We start from the raw sequence: 18888 nt of genomic DNA on the forward strand, positions 1-18888 counted from the left end.
AATCACAAAGATAACCTCAACAAGCTGACAAGCAGTCTGAGTATATTAAAAAAAACCCAAAGACAAATTGTAGGGATAACGTGTCTCTAATTAGGTAGACGGTAAGAAGCACAGTTTATGTAGCGGCAGGCCACAGGAATGGAATTTAACAGGACTGGAGTTGAATAATATTTGGGCAGCGTGGCACTGTAAACATGCCCACACCTGATCTCACCCAAGCACACTGGCCGGGTGCCAACCTGCTGGGTTGTTTCCAAACAGAAAGCGGTGACAGTGCCCGCATCCTACCAGGTTTAGGTTTAGGGGAAGAGGTTATAAACAGGGGTGGGAGGAAAGCTAAAGCATTTGAATTCTCTTTGGTAACGTCCAGATGTGGCTCAGTGAGGCAAAGTTGGGTTCCGCACCATCACCAGAACCCGGGAAACGTCACTGAACCATCCCTGTAAGGGGCACCCAATATTCTACTGCCCATATCCTAGCCGGTGCTCTCACCACCTAGGCGCCCCACCTCGTGCTCACTGCCCGACACTGGCTCCCCATGTCAAAGCATTTTCAAACTCTCATCCTCATTTTCCAATCCCTCCACGGCCTTGCACACTCTTCCCTAATCTCCTCCAGCAACCACCCCTCCCCCACAACAAACCTCCGTGCTTCCCCTAATTCCGGCCTCTTGGGCATTCCCCGATTTTGATCGCTCCCCAATTGGGCAGCATGGTGGAACAGTGGTCAGCACCGCTGCCTCACAGTGCCAAGGACCCGGTTTCAAATCCCGACTTGGGTCACTGTCGGCGTGAGGTTTGCACATTCTCCCCGTGTCTGCGTGGGTTTCCTCCGGGTGATCCGGTTTCCTCCCACAGATGTGCGGGTTAGGTGGATTGGCCATGCTAAATTGACCCGAGTGTCAGGGGGATTAGCAGGATAAATGTGTGGGGTTACGGGAATAAGACCTGGGTGGGAATTGTGGTCGGTGCAGACTCAATGGGTCGAATAGCCTCCTTCTGCACTGTAGGGTTTCTATGATTCCATCTGCCATGGCAGGATTTGAACCCGGGTCCTCAGAACATTAGCTGAGTTTCTGGATTAATAGTCCAGCGATAATACAATTTAGCATGGCCAATCCACCTAACCTGCACATCTTTGGACACTAAGGGGCAATTTAGCATGGCCAATCCACCTAACCTGCACATCTTTGGACACTAAGGGGCAATTTAGCATGGCCAATCCACCTAACCTGCACATCGTTGGACACTAAGGGGTAATTTAGCATGGCCAATCCACCTAACCTGCACATCTTTGGACACTGAGGGACAATTTAGCATGGCCAATCCACCTAACCTGCACATCTTTGGACACTAAGGGGCAATTTAGCACGGCCAATCCACCTAACCTGCACATCTTTGGACACTAAGGGGCAATTTAGCATGGCCAATCCACCTAACCTGCACATCTTTGGACACTAAGGGACAATTTAGCATGGCCAATCCACCTAACCCACACATATTTGGACACTAGGGGCAATTTAGCATGGCCAATCCACCTAACCTGCACATCTTTGGACACTAAGGGGCAATTTAGCATGGCCAATCCATCTAACCTGCACATCTTTGGACACTAAGGGACAATTTAGCATGGCCAATCCACCTAACCCACACATCTTTGGACACTAAGGGGCAATTTAGCATGGCCAATCCATCTAACCTGCACATCTTTGGACACTAAGGGACAATTTAGCATGGCCAATCCACCTAACCCACACATCTTTGGACACTAGGGGCAATTTAGCATGGCCAATCCACCTAACCTGCACATCTTTGGACACTAAGGGGCAATTTAGCACGGCCAATCCACCTAACCTGCACATCTCTGTACAGGTGAGCGCAGACTCGATGGGCCGAATTTCACAATGCTAGTTTCATGGTCACCATTACTGAGGCTAGCTTTCAACTCCAGATTTATTAACTGAATTTAAAATCCACCAGTTCCCTCCTTCCCAGGGAATTAGCCTGGATTGTTAGTCCAGTGTCACCACCGCTACGCCGCCGTCTCCCCTTAGCTGGACAGGAGGGAAAATGGCCTTACTTGGAAATTTCCCACCATGATCAGGCCGACGGCGTTAACACAGCCGGTGACCAGGGCTCCGGTGTTGATCCACGTGGGGCGGCACCTCTCCAGAATCTGACCGTAGCGTAGAACGCAGATCACCACCACTGGATGAACACAAAGAAACACAGGCAAACGTCAGTACATTCAGGCACGGCACCGGGACACAAGCAGGAAGTTAGGACAGGCCCTGTCGCTGGGCACAGTGCTGCGCTTGGGATGATTCGCATCCTGAAACACAAATAACTCCGCAATAAAGCATTTCTGTTTGGGTGAATTTTTGCATGAATTAGGATGAGTCGCGGCACACAGGGATTCAAAGTAATTTTGGGTGCTCACTAAAGCATTCATGATGCACGCTTCATCTGCACTGCCCTATCAAATAACTATGCAAATCACATTGCACTTCCAATCCAGATATTATACGGGTTATTTACAGAGTAAAGCTCCCTCTACACTGTCCCCATCAAACACTCCCAGAACAGGTACAGCACGGGGTTAGATACAGAGTAAAGCTCCCTCTACACTGTCCCCATCAAACACTCCCAGGACAGGTACAGCACGGGGTTAGATACAGAGTAAAGCTCCCTCTACACTGTCCCCATCAAACACTCCCAGGAGAGGTACAGCACGGGGTTAGATACAGAGTAAAGCTCCCTCTACACTGTCCCCATCAAACACTCCCAGGACAGGTACAGCATGGGGTTAGATACAGAGTAAAGCTCCCTCTACACTGTCCCCATCAAACACTCCCAGGACAGGACAGCACGAGGTTAGATACAGAGTAAAGCTCCCTCTACACTGTCCCCATCAAACACTCCCAGGACAGGTACGGCACGGGGTTAGATACAGAGTAAAGCTCCCTCTACACTGTCCCCCATCAAACACTCCCAGGACAGGTACAGCACAGGGTTAGATACAGAGTAAAGCTCCCTCTACACTGTCCCCATCAAACACTCCCAGGACAGGTACAGCACGGGGTTAGATACAGAGTAAAGCTCCCTCTACACTGTCCCCCATCAAACACTCCCAGGACAGGTACAGCACGGGGTTAGATAGGGAGTGAAACTTCTGCACTTTAATTATTCCTCGTAATACTTCCTAATTTAGTTACAAATATTTTACTTTAAAAATCATAAAAAACAAGATTGAGCTGATGACAAAGGAATGCAAGAAAAACAACAGTGTTGCTGCCAAAGCAAACACCAGTATTTCCTGGTGAAATGTTCTCATTCCTCTCTGGATGACGGGGGTAAATGCTGAGGTGGTTTTAGAATCATAGATTCCCTACGGTGCAGAGGGACATCATCGTGTCCATCCCACCCAGGCCCTATTACCCGAACCCCACATATTTACCCCGCTAATCCCTCTGACCTATGCATCCCGGGACAGTAAGGGCCAATTTAGCACGGCCAATCCACCTAACCTGCACATCTTCTGGGTGGCTCCTACAACTTACCCAAGTGCTAATTCTTTTCATCAGATTGGATGGTGAATGGCAATGAAGCGACACTCTGCCAGACACCAACACCAAGGGACGGCACAGTGGGTTAGCACTGCTGCCTCACCGCTCCAGGGCCCCGGGTTCAATTCCAGCCTCAGGTCACTGTCTGTGTGGAGTTTGCACATTCTCCCCGTGCCTGCGTGGGTTTCCTCCGGGTGCTCCGGTTTGTACACACACTCCAAAGATGTGGGGGTTAGGCAGACTGGCCACGCTAAATTGCCCCTTAGTGTGCAAAGATTGTAGGTTAGGTGGATTGGTCATGCTAATTTGCCCCTTAGAGTCCAAAGATGTGTAGGTTAGGTGGATTGGCCATGCTAAATTCCCCCTTAGTGTCCAAAGATGTGCGGGTTAGGTAGATTGGCCATGCTAAATTCCCCCTTAGTGTCCAAAGATGTGCAGGTTGGGTGGATTGGCCATGCTAAATTGCCCCTAGTGTCCAAAGATGTGCGGGTTAGGTGGATTGGCCATGCTAAATTCCCCCTTAGTGTCCAAAGATGTGCGGGTTAGGTGGATTGGCCATGCTAAATTCCCCCTTAGTGTCCAAAGATTTGCAGGTTAGGGGGATTGGCCATGCTAAATTGTCCCTTAGTGTCCAAAGATGTGCAGGTTAGGGGGATTGGCCATGCTAAATTGCCTCATAGTGTCAGGGGGACTAAATACATGGGGTTTACAGGGACAGAGCCTGGGTGGGATTGTTGTCGGTACAGGCTCGATGGGCCAAATGGCCTCGTAAGGATTCTATTCTAAAAGCAGCAAGACAGCTGAACAATTGGCCCACTTTTAATTACAGCTTTTGCAAGATTCCAAACGGAAGCTCTAACGGTTTAAGCCTCTTGCGCAGTAATCCTATTGTCCAGTTGCTACTTCCAGTAATGAATCTGTGGACAACTTACCCATAAAAGCCCCCACATTGCCAATTAAACTGAAGAAGCAGCTTTCAGGAGGGTACGATCCACATTTACTGTCGAGGAAATATGAAAAGCAGTTAGTACAATGTTTGATTTAATAACATTAATAACCTTTTTTTATCAGTTCGTGGGACATGGCTGGGCCCAGCATTTATTGCCCATCCCTAGTTGCCCTTGAACTGAGTGTCTCGCTGGGCCATTTCAGAGGGCAGTTGAGAGTCAACCACATTGCTGTGGCTCTGGAGTCACATGTAGGCCAGACCGGGTAAGGACGGCAGATTTCCTTCCCTAAAGGACGTTAGTGAACTAGATGGGATTTTCCGACAATAGTTTCATGGTCATCAGTAGATTCTTAATTCCAGATTTCTTTTACTGAATTCAAATCCCACCATCTGCCGTGGCGGGATTTGAACCCGGGTCCCCAAAACATCATCTTGGGTCTCTGGATTACTAGTCCAACTGGGTGACAGTTATCCAGGGGCTGGCAGCCTGAACAAGTGGCCATTTTACGTACAGGAAGATCTGACTCAAATGTCACTGGGCTTTGGACCATTGGGTTGTCAAAGTTGAGTCTTGGGCAATCTTCCTGAGGCAAGAAGTTTATGCAGTCGTGATGTAAAACAAAAGGAAGGGTGGAGAAGAGAATTGGATAATAGGTTTATCTTGGCTGCCTTGTGTGTGCCAGTTATCTACCTTCTCATTATATACACAGTGCATCTTACCCAGTACCTGAACAAACAGCGAGAAGGGATGGCAGGTGGCACAGTGGTTAGCACTGCTGCCTCACGGCACCAGGGTCCCGGCTTCAATTGCGGCCTCGGGTAACTGTGCGGAGTTTGTACGTTCTACCCATATCTACGTGGGTTTCCTCCAAATGCCCCAGTTTCCTCCCATACTCCAAAGATGCACAGGTTAGGTGGATTGGCCATGCTAAATTGCCCCAGAAACCTTTCTCCGATGATGCTCGAGGAGCCCAAATCCTTCTGATGGAGGCTTACCTTGTGGAAGGTCACCTAACCTGCGCATTCTTGTACATATTTTGCTCGGTGGGTCTGTTGGGTAGATAGGGAGAGACGGAATGGAAAATCTCTCCTACCTGACCAATGGGATATCCTGAACGGTGCAGCAGGTTTTCGGATAGCCGTGCTTGGAGGTGTCCTCGGAGCAGGACTCGTTGTACAACCTTGGGAATGAAAGGCACAAGCTTATCAGCAGCAAACTAACTTTGAATCGTACTCGCTTGCAGACGGTGCCCTCTCTCTTTCTCGGGCCGCATGGGCTGTAATACCCACCAGAAAGGTGCCAAGTCACAGGCGGCGAGGGGGCGTGAAGGAATTCGGGAAATGTCGCCTCCCTCTGTACGTTATAACTCCTGATTCGGAACGAGCAATTAAAGGCGCAGGGAGCGGGAAAACAACATGCTCCCTGATTGGAGGAGCAGCAAGTGAGCATGCAAAACAAAATGGGTGAGGAGCGGCTCCGCCAATCAGAGATTCTGTCTGGAGATTTACAAGAATGTAGAGTGCGACGGCAATAATCTCTCCCTCAATGTCAGTAAAACGAAGGAGATTGTCATCGACTTCAGAAAGCGTTGTAGCGCACACGTCCCTGTCTACATCAACGGGGACGAAGTAGCAATGGTCGAGAGCTTCACGTTTCAAGGTATCCAGATCACCAACAACCTGTCCCGGACCCTCCACGCCGCGCTATGGTTAAGAAAGCCCACCAACGCCTCTACTTTCTCAGCAGGCCAAGGAAATTCAGCATGTCCGCTACAATTAAGAACATAAGAACATAAGAAATAGGAGCAGGAGTAGGCCATCTAGCCCCTCGAGCCTGCCCCGCCATTCAATAAGATCATGGCTGATCTGACGTGGATCAGTTCCACTTACCCGCCTGATCCCCATAACCCTTAATTCCCTTACCGATCAGGAATCCATCCATCCGCGCTTTAAACATATTCAGCGAGGTAGCCTCCACCACCTCAGTGGGCAGAGAATTCCAGAGATTCACCACCCTCTGGGAGAAGAAGTTCCTCCTCAACTCTGTCTTAAACCGACCCCCCTTTATTTTGAGGCTGTGTCCTCTAGTTTTAACTTCCTTACTAAGTGGAAAGAATCTCTCCGCCTCCACCCTATCCAGCCCCCGCATTATCTTATAAGTCTCCATAAGATCCCCCCTCATCCTTCTAAACTCCAACGAGTACAAACCCAATCTCCTCAGCCTCTCCTCATAATCCAAACCCCTCATCTCCGGTATCAACCTGGTGAACCTTCTCTGCACTCCCTCCAATGCCAATATATCCTTCCTCATATAAGGGGACCAATACTGCACACAGTATTCCAGCTGCGGCCTCACCAATGCCCTGTACAGGTGCATCAAGACATCCCTGCTTTTATATTCTATCCCCCTCGCAATATAGGCCAACATCCCATTTGCCTTCTTGATCACCTGTTGTACCTGCAGACTGGGCTTTTGCGTCTCATGCACAAGGACCCCCAGGTCCCTTTGCACGGTAGCATGTTTTAATTCTCACCAATGTTTACAGATGCACCATAGAAAGCATTCTTTCTGGTTGTATCACAGCTTGGTATGGCTCCTGCTCTGCCCAAGACCGCAAGGAACGACAAAAGGGTCGTGAACGTAGCCCAGTCCATCACGCAAACCAGCCTCCCATCCATTGACTCTGTCTACACTTCCCGTTGCCTCGGGAAATGCAGCCAGCATAATCAAGGACCCCACGCACCCCGGACATTCTCTCTTCCACCTTCTTCCATCGGGAAAAAGATACAAAAGTCTGAGGTCACGTACCAACCGACTCAAGAACAGCTTCTTCCCTGCTGCTGTCAGACTTTTGAATGGACCTTCCCACATTAAGTTGGTCTTTCTCTACACCCTAGCTATGACTGTAACACTACATTCTGCACTCTCTCCTTTCCTTCTCCCCTATGTACTCTATGAACAGTATGCTTTCTCTGTATAGTGTGCAAGAAGCAATACCTTTCACTGTATCCCAATACACATGATAATCAAGTTTATTTATTTGTGAAGTCTGTTACAACCCCCCCCCCCTCTTTGATATATTCTTGCCACACATATTAGGATACAGTGAAAAGTATTCTTGTTTACTTATTTTTCAGTGACACAAGCAGGCTTACATTAACGCTGCAATGAAGTTACTGTGAAAATCCCCTAGTCGCCACACTCCTGTTTGGGTTACACTGAGGGAGAATTTAGCACCTAGCCAGCACGTCTTTCAGACTGCGGAAGGAAACCGGAGCACCCGGTGGAAACCCACGCAGACACGGGGAGAACGTGCAGATTCCGCACAGACAGCGGACCCAAATCGGGAATCGAACCCGGGTCCCTGGCGCTGTGAGGCAGCAGTGCTAACCACTGTGCCACCCAATAATAAAGCAAATTTTTAAAAATCAAATAACGAGTCAATCCTGATGCATGTGGAAGGAGGCGAGATGGGGAAATGACAATAAAAAAACCACACACGATTGTGTACACATAAGCTGCACACAACTATGTATACACACAGACGCAAGAGTCACGCGCCTTGTTACAGCTGCAAAGCAAGTCAAGTGGAAAACATTCAAGATACTGGGCGGCACGGTGGCACAGTGGTTAGCACTGCTGCTTCACAGCTCCAGGGACCTGGGTTCGATTCCCGGCTCGGGTCACTGTCTGTGTGGAGTTTGCACATTCTCATCGTGTCTGCGTGGGTTTCCTCCAGGTGCTCCGGTTTCCTCCCACAGTCCAAAGGTGTGCGGGTTAGGTTGATTGGCCAGGTTAAAAATTGCCCCTTAGAGTGCTGAGATGCGTAGGTTAGAGGGATTAGCGAGTAACAATATGTGGGGGTAGGGCCTGGGTGGGATTGTGGTCGGTGCAGACTCGATGGGCCGAATGGCCTCTTTCTGTACTGTAGGGTTTCTATGATTTCTAAGTATTTTTTTTAAACACAGAGGGTGGTGGGTGCCTGGAACTCGCTGCCGGGACATGTCGTGGAAGCAGATAAAATGGTGATTTTTAAGGGGCGTCTTGACAAATACACGAATAGGATGGGAATAAAGGGATATGGTCCCCGGAAGGGTAGGGGGGTTTTAGTTCAGTAGGGCAGCATGATCGGTGCAGGCTTGGAGGGCCGAAGGGCCTGTTCCTGTGCTGTAATTTTCTTTGTACTTTGAGGCTTATTTGCTGCTGATGGAATATTTTTAAAAAGGATTATCAGACGCCAAGAGCAGATTTCAGATTGCAGTGTTGAGCGGTGAAAATCAAACACACGGAAGGATGTTGCCTGGATTGAGTGGCATGCCTAATGAGGATCGGCTGAGGGAGCTGGGTCTTTTCTCCTTGGAGAGACGTAGGATGAGAGGAGACCTGATAGAGGTATATAAGATGTTGAGAGGTATAGATCGGGTGGATTCTCAGAGGCTTTTTCCCAGGGTGGAAATGGCTGCTACGAGAGGACACAGGTTTAAGGTGCTGGGGGGTAGGTACAGGGGAAATGTTAAGGGGACGTTTTTCACACAGAGGGTGGTGGGCGAGTGGAATCGGCTGCCGTCAATGGTGGTGGAGGCAAACTCGATAGGGTCTTTTAAGAGACTTCTGGATGAGTACATGGGACTTAATAGGATTGAAGTTTATAGGTAAGCCTATATATAAGCCTAGGTAGGTAGGGACATAACTGGCGCAACTTGTGGGCCGAAGGGCCCGTTTGTGCTGTATTTTTTCTATGTATTGGGATACAGTGAAAAGTATTGTTTGATTTATTATTGTCACATGTACTGGGATACAGTGAAAAGTATTGTTTGATTTATTATTGTCACATGTACTGGGATACAGTGAAAAGTATTGTTTGATTTATTATTGTCACATGTACTGGGATACAGTGAAAAGTATTGTTTGATTTATTATTGTCACATGTACTGGGATACAGTGAAAAGTACGCATACTGTTCATAGAGAAGGAAACCAGAGAGTGCAGAATGTAGTGTTACAGACATAGCTATTGTGTCGAGAAAGATCAACTTAATGCGAGGTAGGTCCATTCAAAAGTCTGACAGCAGCAGGGAAGAAGCTGTTCTTGAGTCGGTTGGTACGTGACCTCAGACTTTTGTATCTTTTTCCCGACGAAAGAAGGTGGAAGAGAATGTCCGGGGCCAAAAGAAAATATGCTGGAAAATCGCAGCAGGTCTGGCAGCATCCGTAAGGCGAGAAAAGAGCCGATGTTTCGAGTCCAGATGACTCTTTGTCAAAGCTTTTATATAGTATGTCCTGGGTGCGTGGGGTCCTTGATTATGCTGGCGTGTTCTCGGAACATAGCATCACACTCCCAAATCCCATCCCCGAGCGAGGATTATGCCACTGCCATTCCACCAGATCTAAATGTTTACACAGTTCGCAGAGGAGGTTTCCCCAGCGGATCTTCCCCTACTCCCAGTGGAGACTGACACATTTTCCACAAGGACGGCTTTCATTACAGAGAGAAGAAAAACAGCTTCCCTAGCTCAGAAAGCATTCTCGCTCCCGCCTCGGATGACCGACCGGAATCGAACCACATCAAAGCAGAAAGGAAAGGCAAAAAAGTAATCATAAATACCATACCAGTTCTCGACAGGACAGACGTGGTGGTTCATCACTGCCATGGCGTATCTGAAAGAGAGAAAGAAAAGTTTTAATTTATTTATTAGTGTCACAAGTAGGCTTACATTAGAACAAAGAACAGCACAGCACAGGAAAGTTAACGAAGTTACTGTGAAAATCCCAGAGTTGCCACATTCCTGCGCCTGTTTGGGTTACACTGAGGGAGAATTTAGCATCTAACCAGCACGTCTTTCAGACTGTGGGAGGAAACCGGAGCACCCGGAGGAAACCCACGCAGACACGGGGAGAACATGCAGACACCACACAGATAGTGACCCAAGCCGGGAATTGAACCCAAGGTCCTTGAGCTGTGAGGCAGCAGCGCTAACCACTGTGCTGGCCCATAGGTTGGTGCCCGAGAGGATTTTGAATGGTGTGGATCAGTCAAAGCGGGTTACTTAGATAAATTCCAGTTAAGAATTACACTAATCTTATCAGCGTTGGTCAACTGCATTCGATTAAAGACTTTGATTTGATTTATTGTCACATGTATTAGTATACAGTGAAAAGTATTGTTTCTTGCAGACAAAGCATACCGTCCATAGAGTACATAGGGGAGAAGGAAAGGGAAGGGTGCAGAATGTGTTGTTCCAGTCATAGCTAGGGTGTAGAGAAAGATCAACTTAATGCAAGGTAGGTCCATTCAAAAGTCTGACGGCAGCAGGAAAGAAGCTGTTCTTGAGTCGGTCGGTACGTGACCTCAGACTTTTGTACCTTTTTCCCGACGGAAGAAGGTGGAAGAGAGAATGTCCGGGGTGCGTGGGGTCCTTGATTATGCCGGCTGCTTTCCCGAGGCAGCGGGAAGTGCAGACGGAGGCAATGGATGGGAGGCTGGTTTGCGTGACGGCCTGGGCTTTATGACCCTTTGTAGTTTCTTGTGGTCTTGGACAGAGCAGGAGCCCAGACCAAGCTGTGATACATTCGGAAAAGATGCTTTCTATGGTGGGAGGAAACCGGAGCACCCGGGGGAAACCCACCCAGACACGGGGAGAACGTGCAGACTCCACACAGACAGTGACCCCATTCGGGAAATGAACTGGGGTCCCTGGCGCTGTGAGGTAGCAGTGGTAACCACTGTGCCGCCCCTAACACCTAGGAACCTTCGAGCCCACTCTGCCATTCAATAAGGGGAGGTATCGGCCTAGTTATGCCACCGTGCCGCCCTACTTACCCACATTCACAGGACCGAAGGAGGCGTTCGGCCCAGGGTGTCTGCACCGGGTCTCCAAATGAGCAATTCATTTTGTCCCATTCCTCCTCCATAACCCTGCACATTACACCCCCTCCCACTCTGAACACCTCATTGGACGTGCCTTTGCCACACTCTCAAGCAGTATATTGCAAGCCTTGTTCCAAGAACGTTTTTTTCTCATATCTGTTCTGCCAATTACTTTAAATCGGTGTCCATTTCCTTGCCACTGCGAAAATAAAACTCGGCAGAATTGGTGGGAGGAATGGTGTCACTCGTGATGAGGTAACTCGTTTCTAAGTTGGGAGGCCTCCATCTCGCATCAGGCTCCACATTCACACAAACACAAAATGCTGCAAAATCTCAGCAGGTCTGGCAGCACCTGTGGAGAGAGAATAGAGCCAACGTTTCGAGTCTGGATGACCCATTGTCAAGAGTCTGGACTTGAAACGTTGGCTCTTTTCTCTCCCCACAGACGGTGTCAGACCCGCTGAGATTTTCCAGCATTTTGTGTTTTTGTTTCAGATTCCAGCGTCTGCAGGATTTTGCTTTTAGGCTCCTCGGTCAACTGGTTCCACAAGACTTCAAAAGCCTATCTCGCATCAGATGTTGAAAGATGGGCGGCTTGGTGGCACAGTGGTTAGTACTGCTGCCTCACAGCGCCAGGGACCCGGGTTCGATTCTGGCCTTGGGTGACTGCGCAGAGTTTGCATGTTCTCCCTGCGTCCGCGTGGGTTTCCTCCCCACAGTCCAGAGATGTGCACGTTAGGTGGATTGGCCATGCTAAATTGCCCCTCAGTGTCCAAATATTGGACACTAGCTAAATTGACCCTAGTGTCAGGGGAATTAGCAGGATAAATATGTGGGCTTGCGGGAATAGGACCTGGGTGGGATTGAGGTCATGCAGACTTGATGGGCCGAATGGCCTCTTTCTGTACTGTAAGGGTCCTATGATTAACACTGCAATGACGTCACTGTGAAAATCCTCTAATCGCCACACTCCGACGCCTGCTCTGTGGGAGGAAACCGGAGCACCCGGAGGAAACCCACACAGACACGGGGAGAATGTGCAGGCTCCACACAGACAGTTACCCAAGCCGGGAATCAAACCTGGGTCCCTGGCCCAGCGAGGCAGCAGTGCTAACCACTGTGCCACCATGCCACGAAAAACAGAATCGCAGAGTTGACCCAGGATAAGGGAGGGAATGGCAAAGCAAATGATATTCAGGCACTGGCATTAGGAGACCAGATTCAGCTGGGTTTTAAACCTGCCAACTAGCTTCACATGTGAACAATGTGCAGGCGGGAGAGACCCATCACAGTTCCTCTCGTCACACTGGTCACAATCAACCACTCCATTCTCCTCCATTTCAACACTAGTCACCTACACGGCTCTCAACCCCTACCTAACCAGACGTAGACATGATGCCGGCGTTGGACTGGGGTGGGCACAGTAAGAAGTCTCACAACACCAGGTTAAAGTCCAACGGGTTTATTTGGAATCATGAGCTTTCGGAGCGCTGCTCCTTCATCAGGTGAGTGGAGAGGTGGGTTTCACAAACACGGCATGTATAGGTTGTAAATCCTGCAGTTGTGTCCTGGCCTATACATGCCGTGTTTGTGAAACCCACCTCTCCACTCACCTGATGAAGGAGCAGCGCTCCGAAAGCTCGTGATTCCAAATAAACCTGTTAGACTTTAGCCTAATGTTGTGACACTTCTTACTGTAACCAGACGTAGATGGCAACGCTCTTCTGGACACCCTTACACTAATTTTGAACCTGCCGCAAGCTTCCTTATTCCCTCCTCTCCTTGGTTTACATGCTTCTTTAAAAGTTTAAAGTTTATTTATTCGTGTCACAAGTAGGCTGACATTAACACTGCAATGAAGTTACTGTGAAAATCCCCCAGTCGCCACACTCCTGTTCGGGTGACACTGAGGGAGAGTTTAGCACCTAACCAGCACATCTTTCGGACTGTGGGAGAAAACAGGAGCACCCGGAGACATTGGTGAGGCCGCACCTGGAGTACTGTGTACAATTTTGGTCCCCTTATTTAAGAAAGGATATATTAGCTTTGGAGGGGGTACAGAGAAGGTTCACCAGGTTGATTCCGGAGATGAGGGGGTTCGCTTATGAGGAGAGATTGAGTAGACTCGGCCTGTACTCATTGGAGTTTAGAAGGTTGAGGGGAGATCTTATAGAGACATATAATGAAGGGTCTAGACAGGGTAGAAGCAGCAAGGTTATTTCCACTTACAATGATGAAGGGGATAGATAGAGTGAATGTTCAAAGACTATTTCCTCGGGTGGATGGAGCTATTACAAGGGGGCATAACTAGGGGGTTCGTGGTGGGAGATATAGGAAGGATATCAGAGGTAGGTTCTTTACGCAGAGAGTGGTTCGGGTGTGGAATGGACTGCCTGCAGTGATAGTGGAGTCAGACACTTTAGGAACATTTAAGCGGTTATTGGATAGGCACATGGAGCACACCAGGATGATAGGGAGTGGGATAGCTTGATCTTGGTTTCAGATAAAGCTCGGCACAACATCGTGGGCCGAAGGGCCTGTTCTGTGCTGTACTATTCTATACAATGGAAACAAGAACTAGGGGGCATAGCCTCAAAATACAGGGGAGTCAATTTAGAACAGAGTTGAGGAGGAACTTCTTCTCCCAGAGGGTAGTGAATCTTTGGAATTCTCTGCCCAATGAAGCAGTGGAGGCTACCTCGTTAAATGTGTTTAAGTCACAAATAGATAGATTTTTAACCATTAAGGGAATTAAGGGTTATGGGGAGCGGGCGGGTAAGTGGAACTGAACCCACTATCAGATCAGCCATGATCTTATTGAATGGCGGAGCAGGCTTGAGGGGCGAGATGGCCTACTCCTGCTCCTATTTCTTATGTTCATCGTTTAGAAGTCTGTCAGTGTGGCGACTAGGGGATTTTCACAGTAACGTCATTGCGGTGTTAATGTAAGCCTACTTGTGACTAATAAATAAACTTTACTTTTACCTTATTCAGAACCGTCTCCTTTCCTTCTCTCCGATGTACTCTATGAAAAGTATGTTTTGTCTGTATAGTGTGCAAGAAACAATACTTTTCACTGTATCCCAATACATGTGACAATAATAAATCAAATCATTTTCTCTGTGACATTAGTCACTCTAGCTGAACTCATGCATCCACTACCTCAAAAGCACAAGTTGTGAAGTGGGAGCATCAACTTTGAACAAGGTTAGAATGAAGTATTTCTGCTTTCGTGCACCACCACTTGCTGGCCACCTTTTAAGTTTAAAGTTTATAAGTGTCACAAGTAAGGCTTACATTAACACTGCAATGAAGTTAGTGTGAAAATCCCCTAGTCGCCACACTCCGGCGCCTGTTTGGGTTACACTGAGGGGGAATTTAGCACCTAACCAGCACGTCTTTTGGACTGTGGGAGGAAACCGGAGCACCCGGAGGAAACCTTCGCCGACACGGGGACAACGTGCAGACTCCACACAGACAGTGACCCAAGCCGGGAATCGAACCCGGGTCCCTGGCGCTGTGAGGCAGCAGTACTGACCACTGTGAATATCCACAAACGATTTGAAATTCAGTGTCACCCCTCAGTTTTTAAGGTGGGTGACTCGAATGCCACTATCAGGAAAGCCATGATCTGAAGATGCCAGAGTTAGACTGGGGCGGGCACAGTAAGAAGTCTCACAGCACCAGGTTAAAGTCCAACAGGTTTATTTGGAATGACGGGCTTTTGGAGCACAGCCCTTCATCAGGTGCATGGAGAGGTAGGTTTCACAAACACGGCATGTATGTAGGCCAAGACACAATTGCAGGATATATGGCCTATATATGCCATGTTTGCGAGCCCACCTCCCCACTCACCTGATGAGGGAGCAGCGCTCCGAAAGCTCGTGATTCCAAATAAACCTGCTGGACTTTAACCTGGTGTTGTGAGACTTCTTACTGTGAGAATGAGGGAAGCCAAAATGGTCTACTTTTAGCGTCAGCGGCATGGTGGCCCAGTGGTTAGCACTGCTGCCTCACAGCACCAGGGATCTGGGTTCGATTCCCAGGTCACTGAGTGTGGAGTCTGCACATTCTCCGTGGGTTTCCTCCGGGTGCTCCGGTTTCATAGAAACCCTACAGTACAGAAAGAGGCCATTCGGCCCATCGAGTCTGCACCGACCACAATCCCACCCAGGCCCTACCCCCATATCCCTACACATTTTACCCGCTAATCCCTCTAATCTACGCATCCCAGGACACTAAGGGGCAATTTTAGCATGGCCAATCAACCTAACCCGCACATCTTTGGACTGTGGGAGGAAACCGGAGTACCCGGAGGAAACCCACGCATACACGAGGAGAATGTGCAAACTCCACACAGACAGTGACCCGAGCCGGGATTCGAACCCAGGTCCCTGGAGCTGTGAAGCAGCAGTGCTAACCACTGTGCTACCGTGCCGCCCATAGTCCGAAAGACGTGCTGGTTAGGTGTCAAATTCTCCCTCAGTGTCACCCGAACAGGAGTGTGGCGACTAGGGGATTTTCACAGTAACTTCATGGCAGTGTTAATGTGAGCCTACTTGTGACATGAATTATTAAACTTTTAAAACTTTAAGATGATGGAATTGGTCAGATCGGCAACTCAGAAACAGACCCTCTTCTCAAACACACACTGAGATGTTTAGCTAGGTTGGATTTGATCAGATAAGCAATCCAGGGGAACTGGAGACTGTATCTGGGGCAATCTTCTGAAGTGACAGCTCCAGTGCCAGGCAGTGACAGCCGGCGGCCGGCAGACAGAGCATGCGCAGTCCACGAGTGGCCGTACGGAAGACAGCCGCCGGCTCCTGACGCAGGCGCAGTCAGCGTATACGGCAGCCGGCTCCAGGAGCAGTCGCAGTCGGCGGGATGCCGTCGCCCGTGCATCAAGTAAGCGCAGTCGGCGGGATGCCGGCGGCCGGCCCCAGTTGCATGCGCAGTCCGCAGGTGACGAAGTGCGAACCGGCCGCCGGCTCGTGACGCAGGCGTAGTCGGCGGGGTGCCGGCAGCCGGCCCCGAGGAGCAGGCGCAGTGGGCAGGGTGCCGGCAGAGCAAACGGCTGCAGGGGGAGAGTCCGAGGGGGTGTGAGCGGCGGGAGGCCGGGCTGGAAAAAAAGAAGCGGTACTCACACGATCCATATGCCGGTGATGGAGAAGGCGGACAGGCTGACGGGGAGGATGAGCCACGCAGTCATTGGGAAGCCCCCCCTCAACCTGAGACCCGGGTGTGAGGGAGGGGGAGAGCCGGGCCCAGGCCGCCTCCTGCTCCCTCACTCACTGCCGCCGAGAGAAAGCCGCCTCCTCCCCCGCGCCCGCCACCCGCTCATGGCAGCGCAGCCCCGGCCTGGCTCTGCCCTCAGTGCGCACGCGCCGCTGGTCAGCGAGCCCAACGACTACAGCTCCCGGCATGCTTCAGGAGGGGGTGTGCGTGCGGCGCGCTGACGTCACCTGAGTGGCAGGTCCAGCCGGCCAATCATGGAGGGGAAGGCGGGGCCGAGGTCCCTGAGTGCTCTTGGCTCACTCAGTCTGTCCCCCCAGTGGGCTGGGGGGAGGCTGCAGCTCTGGAAGCAGGAGGAGGCCATTCAGCCCTTCTAGCCTCCTCTGCCATTCATTGTGACCATGGCTGGTCATCAAATTGATATTTGATTTATTGTTGTCAGAAAAATATTGTTTCTTGTGCGCTATACAGACAAAGCATACCGTTCATAGAGTACATAGAGGCACTGGTGAGGCCGCAACTGGAGTACTGTGTGCAGTTTTGGTCCCCTTATTTGCGGAAGGATATATTGGCCTTGGAGGGAGTGCAGAGAAGGTTCACCAGGTTGATACCGGAGATGAGAGGTGTAGCTTATGAGGAGAGATTAAACAGATTGGGTCTGTACTCGTTGGAGTTTAGAAGGATGAGGGGTGATCTTATAGAGACCTATAGGATAATGAAGGGGCTGGATAGGGTAGAGGTGGAGAGATTCTTTCCACTTAGAAGGGAAACCAGAACTAGAGGGCACAGCCTCAAAATAAGGGGGGGCCGGTTCAGAACAGAGTTGAGGGGGAACTTCTTCTCTCAGAGTGTAGTGAATCTCTGGAATTCTCTGCCCATTGAAGTGGTGGAGGCTTCCTCATTGAATATGTTTAAATCACGGGTAGATAGTTTTCTGATCGATAAGGGAATTAGGGGTTATGGGGAGCAGGCGGGTAAGTGGAACTGATTCGCTTCAGATCAGCCATGATCTTGTTGAATGGTGGGGCAGGCTCGAAGGGCCAGATGGCCTACTCCTGCTCCTATTTCTTATGTTCTTATAGGGGAGAAGGTAGAATGTAGTGTTACAGTCATAGCTAGGGTGCAGAGAAAGATCAGCTTAATATATTTTGATTTGATTTACATGTATTGGGACACAGTGAAAAGTATTGTTTGATTTATTATTGTCACATGTATTGGGATACAGTGAAAAGTATTGTTTGATTTATTATTGTCACATGTACTGGGATACAGTGAAAAGTATTGTTTGATTTATTATTGTCACATGTATTGGGATACAGTGAAAAGTATTGTTTGATTTATTATTGTCACATGTACTGGGATACAGTGAAAAGTATTGTTTGATTTATTATTGTCACATGTACAGGGATACAGTGAAAAGTATTGTTTGATTTATTATTGTCACATGTACTGGGATACAGTGAAAAGTATTGTTTGATTTATTATTGTCACATGTACTGGGATACAGTGAAAAATATTGTTTGATTTATTGTTGTCACATGTACTGGGATACAGTGAAAAGTATTGTTTGATTTATTATTGTCACATGTACTGGGATACAGTGAAAAGTATTGTTTGATTTATTATTGTCACATGTACTGGGATACAGTGAAAAGTATTGTTTGATTTATTATTGTCACGTACTGGGATACAGTGAAAAGTAATGTTTGATTTATTATAGTGATCATAACTCTATCTCCTTTATGCTTGCATTGGAAAAAGAGAGGATCAGGCAAGCTAGGAAAGCGTTTATATGGAGTAAGGGGAAATATGAAGACATAAGGCAGCAAATTAGAGGGGTAAATTGGAAGGAGGTATTCTCAGGGAAATGTACTGAATAGAGGTGGCAGTTTTTCAAGGAATGTCTGTCTAGAGTTCTACAGGACAATGTGCCGAGCAGACAGAGGAATTGGTAGATTAAAGGAACCGTGGTGCACGAAAGCTGTGCAGGACCTAGTCGAGAAGAAAAGGAAAGCGTACAAAAGGTTCAGAGAGCTTGGCGAAGATAGGGATCCAGATGAGTATACGGCTTGTAGGAAGGGACTAAAGAAGTGGTCACGAGAAGGACTTGGCAGGTAGGATTAAGGAAAACCCTAAGGCGTTCTATAAATATGTGAAGAGTAAAAGGATGAGACGTGAAGGAAAAGGGCCTATAAAAGGTGAAGGCGGGAAAGTCTGTACAGAACCAGTAGAAATGGCAGAGGTGGTTAATGAGTATTTTGCCTCGGTTTT

At 48.8% G+C, this 18888-nt stretch overlaps 1 protein-coding gene across 4 annotated transcripts in view; it reads right to left on the reverse strand.

Annotated features, from left to right (window-relative positions):
- Nucleotides 1–16774, reverse strand: part of tmem150aa (transmembrane protein 150Aa) — a 46243-nt gene extending 29469 nt beyond the window's left edge. For all 4 annotated transcript variants that reach the window (XR_013500561.1, XR_013500560.1, XR_013500559.1 and 1 more), the window contains exons 1-5: nucleotides 16530–16774; nucleotides 10125–10172; nucleotides 5609–5695; nucleotides 4498–4565; nucleotides 2080–2207 (exon numbers count right to left, since the gene is read on the reverse strand). Coding sequence is in view for 1 of the 4 variants with exons in the window: in XM_078239295.1 (XP_078095421.1) it covers nucleotides 2080–2207; nucleotides 4498–4565; nucleotides 5609–5695; nucleotides 10125–10172; nucleotides 16530–16594 (396 nt within the window). In the remaining 3 variants the exon portion in view is untranslated. The remainder of the gene's footprint in view (nucleotides 1–2079; nucleotides 2208–4497; nucleotides 4566–5608; nucleotides 5696–10124; nucleotides 10173–16529) is intronic.
- Between the last annotated feature and the right edge of the window lie 2114 nt (nucleotides 16775–18888).

The sequence above is a fragment of the Mustelus asterias genome, chromosome 22, assembly GCF_964213995.1.
Source record: "Mustelus asterias chromosome 22, sMusAst1.hap1.1, whole genome shotgun sequence".
NCBI classification, from domain to species: domain Eukaryota; kingdom Metazoa; phylum Chordata; class Chondrichthyes; order Carcharhiniformes; family Triakidae; genus Mustelus; species Mustelus asterias.